General features: G+C 45.6%; 1 protein-coding gene across 1 annotated transcript in view; it reads left to right on the top strand.

Annotated features, from left to right (window-relative positions):
- Positions 1-314: 314 nt before the first annotated feature.
- brinp2 (bone morphogenetic protein/retinoic acid inducible neural-specific 2) overlaps positions 315-8359 on the top strand; it is a gene marked incomplete at both ends in the record, with an annotated part of 180243 nt that continues 172198 nt past the window's right edge. The window contains one exon of the mRNA XM_084058609.1: positions 315-712. Coding sequence (XP_083914735.1) covers positions 315-712 — 398 coding nt within the window. The remainder of the gene's footprint in view (positions 713-8359) is intronic.

Here is an 8359-nt window from a genome sequence, read left to right as displayed (position 1 = left end):
AAAAACATATCGTACAAAGATTTGGCGGACCCCCTGTAGTAACCCTGAGGACCCCCTAGGGGTCCCGGACGCCCTGTTGAAGACCCCTGACCTAGACAATTAGCACTGGGTGATTGGCCCCCTTTTTTTGTTTTCTTAAAAAAGAAAAATGCTTTTGGGGCACGTTGAATTAAATCTTTCTCTCTTTCTCTCTCTCTCTCCCCCTCCTCTCTCTTTCTCTCCCTCCAGGCCAGTGGAGAGTGGTTATCGTCAGGTAGAAATGCCGGTCCCAGGTGCCCTCCTAGTACACCACCACCACCACCACCACGGGGACCATGGCAACTCCTTGGCCAATGAGAAGAAGAGAGAAGAGGTGCCCCTCCCACCACGGTGGCTCCGCCCCGCGTGTTAGATGGTCGACGCCCCCCTCCTTCATGCTGCTATGGTGGTTGCCGTGGGCGTTGCTATGGCTGCAGCCGTGGCCCACCCTGCAGGCTGCTGAGCTGGTGGGCGGGGGCGGGGGTGGGGGGCAGGGGGGGAAGGGCGGCCCGTCCTCCTCCTCTTCTTCATCTTCGTCGTCCTCGTCGTCCTCGTGGGGGTTCAGCGCCCGGCAGACCGGGGGGCAGCTGGACTGGCTGCTGTCGGAGAAGGGTCCGTTCCACCGCTGCCCCGAGTACACCGAGTTCAGAGAGAGGTTCCAGCAAGGCTTCTCCACCAGATACAAGATCTACAGGTAAGGACATGTCCTCTGCAAGGACGTGCACAGATAGACTCTAGGTGATAAGGATAAGGATAATTCCTTTTAACAGGTCGTTCATGAAAGTCCTTGCGGTCTTGTTTCCAATGAGAACCTGTGAGCAATTAGGGGTTAAGAGTCTTGGGACATGTCCTCTGCAAGGACGTGCACAGATAGACTCTAGGTGATAAGGATAAGGATAATTCCTTTTAACAGGTCGTTCATGAAAGTCTGGTCTTGTTTCCAATGAGAACCTGTGAGCAATTAGGGGTTAAGAGTCTTGCTCAGGGACAAATTTCATTTCATCGACACATTATGCTGGGCTGGCCTGGAATCGAACCTGGGGCAACCAGGGCCTCTGGCTTCCTAGGCAGGCTCACTAACCACTCAGCTATGGCCGCCCCATTTGAGCACCTGCCCTTTGCCCTCTTGACCAGAAGTGCCCTTTTGAAAAAAAGAGAAAAAAAAGTTTTTTTTTCTTATTCAGTTTACAGCAGGGGTCTTCAACAGGGGGTCCGGGGCCCCTAGGGGGTCCTCAGAGTTACTACAGGGGGTCCGCCAATTCTTTATGTGATATGATTTTTCTTTTTACCATAACCACTCGAAACCTAGCATCCCTTTTCTGAGGAGAACTTTAGCCAAAAATAGCAGATCTACAAGCTCACAACGCCTCGCGCTGCGAGGCGTTGTGGGCTTGTAGATCGGCTATTTTTGGCAAAGAGGTATAGGTGTAGAGGGAAAAAAGAGCGGACCAAGTCAACCAAAAAAAAGTATAATTTACTTGAGCACCTGCCCCTCAAAATGTATGTGCACGCCACTGGTTGAAATCGTTGAGTGGGGCCCAAGTGGGCCAAGTTGAGTGGCAACCACTGGCACCCATTGGCACCCACTCAAGTGGGACCAAGTGGGCCCCTTGGCACGCACAAGGGCCAAGGGGCCAGCTTCCAACTTGTAAATTGAGGCTATATAGGAAGTGACAGTTCATATGAATGGCCTGTAGCCGCACCGTTTCACCCCTGCTGGTGTCAGAAGCAACAGTAGCCATTGCATTTTGAGCTTGTACTGTAGATCTGCTATTTTTGCTGAATGTTCGCCTATTTTTATCTATAGACCCCTTAACAGACGACGTCACACTCATAAGAACCAGTATGCGCGTGCAGGCCGGCACCAAATGTCATGTCTCGCTAGGACCAGTTCCACTTTTTGGGTCTAGGCGGCCCACACAGTAAATGTAACTCATGTAATTGGCCCACTGGTTTGTCTCTCATCTGAAATGGCCAATCCTTGAGCAGCACCGGCCCACAGAGCAGACCGACATCACATTGGCCCACTGACTTGTCTATCATCTGAAGCGGTCCAAAGAGAACATTTGGATTCACAAACTAAATTAGGACGTCTGCAAGGTAAAAACTAGTCATTTCCCTTACAAAAATGTGTTTCCTACTATTTATGCACTGGTAAAACTAAGTGAAATGTATCACACATTATTAAAGTAAAATGCATGCATAGGCCAAGTGTGCATGACATCATTAGAATAGTGTCCCACCAGTTCAAAAAATCCCTTAAAAGTAACAAATTATCTCAAATAATTGTGATTAGGTGAGTATGTAATAATCGTGGCAGGCCTAAGCAGAAGCAGTGCAACTGGAGCGGCATTGTAGAGCCAGGATGATGTTTTTTACACGTTGCTTGACAAGTGGCTGATGCTCCCACAAGGCAGGACGATCCTTAATGGCTTTGGCCTTCAAGCTTGATGCGCCTACGCTGCTGTTAGCGCTTTATAGACAAAGCTGGTGAGCTTTAGTGAGAGAATATCAGTCCAAATGTCTTCATGAGCCAAATCGATACACTTAAGCTTCAGCGCGAAACCACGTGCGTCACATCGTCCATCAACAGGTGCTTCACCTCCAGCTCTCTGCGTTCAGCACTAATTTGGTCTCTAGACTGGAACACCAGTAAGGGAATAAAATAAAATAGAATACAAAATTCAGCTTGAAGCTTATAAATCAATCTCTCTCTCTCTCTCTCTCTCTCTGGGGCACAAAGCTTATCAGGGTCTTACATGCTAAAGCATTATTCACTGGAGGTATTGTAAAACCACTCCATGTCATTAAAGGGTTTGTGAGTGAGTCACAAAACATAAAGGAGAATTTCGCCCAAGGCGTTTCCTACAGTACCTTGATTTGAGGTTGTTAACTCATGATAAGAGTGGTCCCGGACCCCCAGTTCATAACGAGCGAAGTTCTCCATTTCGCTGGCGGAAGTATCGCAAGATGAGATTTCAAACGTGATTTCAGTAAATCTGATTTGTAAACAGTAATGGCAGCGCCCATGTAGCAATGGCAGAGCACCGACATCAGACAGTGATATACAGTATATACACACACGACTGATATATACAAGAAAAAAAAACTATTTTCGAGCGACGGAAATAAGCGGGTATAGCCAAGATCTAAAGACGGCCGTTCTGAGCTGCCGGGGGCGGGGTGAACTGGGGGTCCGGGCAAGGGCAGGCGAAGAACACACAGGTATACAGTACATAATGAATGTTTTTCTGCCAGGATATGTAAAGCTGTAAAGCTTGGGTGTTGTTGTACGCACTTTGTTAGAAAATTATAGAGGTAAAAGGACAAATTATAGTTATTACCCCATGCTATTTTGTCCAATGCTCGCTCTCTCTCTCTCTCTCTCTCCCTCTCCCTCTCCCTCTCCCTCTCCCTCTCTCTCTCTCTCTCTCTCTCTCTCTCTCTCTCTCTCTCTCTCTCTCTCTCTCTCTCTCTCTCTCTCTCCCTCTCTCTCTCTCTCTCTCCTTGAATCATCTTTGCCAAATGTAAATGACAGCTTCCATTCCAGATGAAGTATAAAGTGTATAGTGTGAGATGACAGGAGTAGTTTGGCTGACATACTGTAAGTGGGGCAGATCGCCGTATGGGTCTTTCTCTATGGGAGGACGTTGAACAGCCCATCGCTTTTTGGCGATGTCGTTTTCATTTAAGGGTGTCATTCTCTTCATTAATATAGAACAATGACACCGTTTCCCGCTGGTTTGAAATCAGAATCAGAATTAATATGCCAACATATCTCCCCATCTCTCCCTCTCACTCAACGCGTTGAGTGTGAGCGTTACGTTTGTACGTTTGGATCCTGGTGTCATCTCCTAGAAATGTAGTGGACTCATAAACTTCCAAAACAAAAACAAATACTCAAGTAAAGTACAGATACTAGTACTCAGGTAGAGTGGTGGGAAAAAAAGTTTTCACATTTCTTACCTAATTTAAAGTAATACAATGCAGGTCCACAAATAACATTTTTTTTAGCAGCCTCTGCTGGTCATTACCGTCACTGCAGGTCGTTCGTTTATTCCTCCGTTACCCAGAATTCCATCTGTTTTCACCGGAAGACGGAAGCGTTTCAAAACGCGTTCTTTTCATTGTTTTATACGATCTGTGGATCGTTTCTCTTAGCCAGTGGAGCTTTAGTTAGCGTGAGCTGTGTTTTCTTTTTCTGTTGTTTTTCGATCTTCAAATCCTACAATCTCTTAAAAACAGCGTGAGATTCCTTTTTGTTATTAGCGCGGTAGTTCCTGGCCAAACAGGAAACCGGTGCGGTAGTTCCTGGCCAAACAGGAAACCGGTGCGGTAGTTCCTGGCCAAACAGGAAACCGGAGCGGTAGTTCCTCGCCAAACAGGAAACCGGTGCGGTAGTTCCTGGCCAAACAGGAAACCGGTGCGGTAGTTCCTGGCCAAACAGGAAACCGGTGCGGTAGTTCCTGGCCAAACAGGAAACCGGTGCGGTAGTTCCTGGCCAAACAGGAAACCGGTGCATTTCCGTTTCCGCATTCCGGCCGGATGACGTCATTTTCGCGGGAAAGGCTCACCGAGCCACCTTTTCAATAGAAATTATAACAGAAAAGGCTTTCGGGGGTGAAATTCATGGAGTGGGTGTTGTGAAACATTTGCCACTCACAAAAGATATACAATTTAACTTTAGTTTTGTTGAAAAAGTCACCTAGTATTACTTTAAAGTATCAATACTGCAATACAGAATGACTCTGTTACAAGGAAAAGTCCGGAATTCAAAATGTACTTGTGTAAAAGTACAAAGGTATTGGCATCTTAAAGTACTAAAAGTACCAAAAGTAAAAGTACTTGCAGAATGTCCCATTTCACAAGTTTCTGAATGTATTTAAATGCTTTGAAAATAGGAAATCTCCATTTGAAAATAGTCGATATACAAGCCCACAACGTGTCGCTTTGCGCGACACTTCAGCCTAAGTATGCATAGGGCTGAAGTGGGTATAGTGCATGTTTGTAATAATAATCAAAATATTAGTAGAAGTAAAAGTATTGAAAACAGGAAACACTCCAGCAAAGTCAAAATTCCTCAAAAGTGTACAGTACTTGAGTAAATATACTTAGTTACTTTACACCACTAATCAGGTACATTTACTTCATATACTGTCCGCCACAAAGTTGTGCCGAGTCATTTCATTTAGTTTTTTACATCCATATGAGACGCTCAGCATTTCACTCTGAAAGAGAGTTCCATAAAAGCTTGGCACAGCGCTCTTTAACCATAACCACTAATGCTCTTACTATCTTAGCAGTGCTATTGTCTTACACTATCATTGCTTTTACCGCAGGAAGAAAAAGCTCTTTTCTAAATGATGCTCCCACTCAGCCCGGTCACAGAATTGACTCCGCTGGTTAGCGGGTAATAAGGGCTTAATGGGGAGGGTAGATGGAGTGGATGTGTTAGTCGCATTTTCCATGGGCTGTACCCTAACAAAAACTCTTCAATCTCCAGTCACTGCAATTGAGACCATTGAGACCTGAAACGTATCTGTGTCACTTTTTGATATGAGCAAAAAAAAAAGCATTATTTTACACTTTGGCTATTCAAAAATAGCAGATCTACAAGCTCATAGCGCGGCACCGAGTGCCGCGCTACGAGCTTGTAGATCTGCTATTTTTGAAAAATCGTGAAAATGTGTGAAAATCTTTAAATGTATATATTATTTTCAAGCGAACATTTTGAACTCAAATCTTTGCTTCTGGGGGTCCCTGGAACAACATATTCTGAGATGGGGGTCGACGGCCAACACATATCATTTTGGGGGTCCTTGACATGAAAAAGTTTGAGAACCACTGATATAGAAACATACGTTTTTCAGAATACTGCTGGGATTTAGAAGACATTTGTAGAATCGGCCCCAGGTCTTAATGAGTTAACCACTTACTGTACGTAAATCCTATTCACCTGTTTCCTAGGCTTTGTGTTTTCCACTTCCTGTCGATTTCATTGGATATCATTGGTCATCTGACCAGTTTCATTGGATTTCATTGGATCAAATCGACAGGAAGTGGAAAACATACATCCTAGGAAATAGGTGAATATACTTTGCGTTGACCGGTGTCCTCCAGGGGTCTATTATAGGTCACCTCCCTTTTCCCCCCCGACGTCTACACAAAATCTCTTCGCCGAAAACAGCCGATCTACGCTGTGATGCATTGTGAGCTTGTAGATCTGCTATTTTTTTGCTGAATGTGCGCCTATTTTTATCAATAGGACCACGATGGAAATACTCTATCTAGCTTTTTTTGTGTCATCCTTTTGACCACAGTGTGCAATCAAATGTTTTGTACATTTTATGGTCAATAAAAAAAGTCAATGAAATCAATCAATCAATATTATGACACGGCCAAAATAAGGACGCTAGGGTTCGAGTTATTTGTTGTTATAGGCTCTATGCACAGCAGCCATATTATCACTTCCTTCACAGGTGTTACCAATGATACTAATGAAGGCTCTGTTCCATTTAGTGTAGCACAGTGGTTTCCACGACCCCCATAACTCTGAGAGTGTACAAATGGAACCAAATGGACCCATACGGGTCCATTTAGTTCCATTTGTACACTCTCAGAGTTACACACCCGTAAGGGGCCATTTGGAAGCCCATGAGGGTCCCTGGACCCCAACTTTAGACCCACTGGTGTAACAGAGTGTTTCCAGTGAGCCAACATGCACAACATCAGCACGCTGACTCTGTTTGACCAGAATGGAACAGAGCCTTCATTAGTATCATTGGTAACACCTGTGAAGGTCTTCATAATATGGCTGCTGTGAAGAGAGCCTATTCCTACTGCTTGAACTTCAAACGTAAATGGTTGGAACACAACACACATCTGATTAACATAAATAGAATCTATCTAAATGGGCAACAGGCACAGAAGACAATGCCACAGCTTGGGGAAGCCAGGAGGGAGAAGCAGTGGCGTGCACAGACATTTTGAGGGGCAGGTGCTCAACTAAATTAAACTTTTTTTGGTTTACTTGGTCTGCTCTTTTTCCCCTCTACACCTATACCTCTTGCCAAAAATAGCCGATCTACAAGCCCACAACGCCTCGCAGCGCGAGGCGTTGTGGGCTTGTAGATCGGCTATTTTTGGCTAAAGTTCTCCTCAGAAAAGGGATGCTAGGTTTCGAGTGGTTATGGTAAGAAGAAAAATCATATCACATAAAGATTTGGCGGACCCCCTGTAGTAACTCTGAGGACCCCCTAGGGGTCCCGGACCCCCTGTTGAAGACCCCTGCTGTAAACTGAAAAAAAAGAAAAAAAAACGTTTTTAATTTCTTTTTTCAAAAGGGCACTTCTGGTCAAGAGGGCAAATGGCAGGTGCTGTAGCACCACCCCATAGAGTTTATCTGTGCACGTCCCTGGGGAGAAGAGTCTGTAGCAGGTTAGCTCGGAAACCCATGCCTTTTTTTTTGTTTCAAAAGAAAAAAAGCCTGGGAGAACCTTGCAGGAACGCTGGTCTTAGGACCTTGTTATCTCCTAACCAATCAGAGTGCTCCAAACCCAGGCGCTGGAATCCAGCGCCTGGGTTTGGCTCCGCCCTTCAAGACCATCGATTGGGCTCGTTCTTTCAGTCTAGTAGCAGGTCAACTTGGGGGGAGTGTTGGTCAGGCTGCCGTACAAACGGCATGGAATCCCATATGTTCAGTTAGGATGGTGTATATCTCATCAGTGTAGTATAACAGTTAGGATGGTGTATATCTCTCAGTGTAGTGTAACAGTTAGGATGGTGTATATCTCTCAGTGTAGTGTAACAGTTAGGATGGTGTATATCTCATCAGTTCGTCCTTGTCTGCCCGTAGCTTCCTGTGTCTTTGACCAGGTTACCTCACCACACCGAAAACTCTGCCCTACGCGCGCGTGTGTGTGTGTGTGTGTGTGTGTGTGTGTGTGTGTGTGTGTGTGTGTGTGTGTGTGTGTGAGTGTGTGTGTGTGTGTGTGTGTGTGTGTGTGTGTGTGTGTGTGTGTGTGTGTGTGTGTGTGTGTGTGTGAGTGTGTGTGTATGGTGGCATGGGGGGGATACACACCCCTCCTAGCAACGCATAACATAATAAGTGTCACGCAGGGTCAACAAGGTCTGCTACCTGGCAACAAGATGTTGGCTACAAGGATCAGTCAACTGTTTTGTTAAAAAGAAAAGAGGCCCGGACCGCTGGCGTAGCGTTCCGGGCACCTAGGCTACAATGTAGCCTGACAGCGCGTCACAGGTTTGAGTCCTGATCCCGTATGCCTTTGCTGCGTGTCACTCCCCATCTCTCTCTAATAAGGAAAAAAAAGAAAGTGTTGGA

The sequence above is a fragment of the Gymnoscopelus microlampas genome (assembly GCF_963454915.1).
Source record: "Gymnoscopelus microlampas genome assembly, chromosome: 5".
Lineage (NCBI taxonomy): Eukaryota > Metazoa > Chordata > Actinopteri > Myctophiformes > Myctophidae > Gymnoscopelus > Gymnoscopelus microlampas.
Note: the sequence above shows the minus strand (reverse complement) of the source record. Positions and strands in the feature narration are given on the sequence as shown.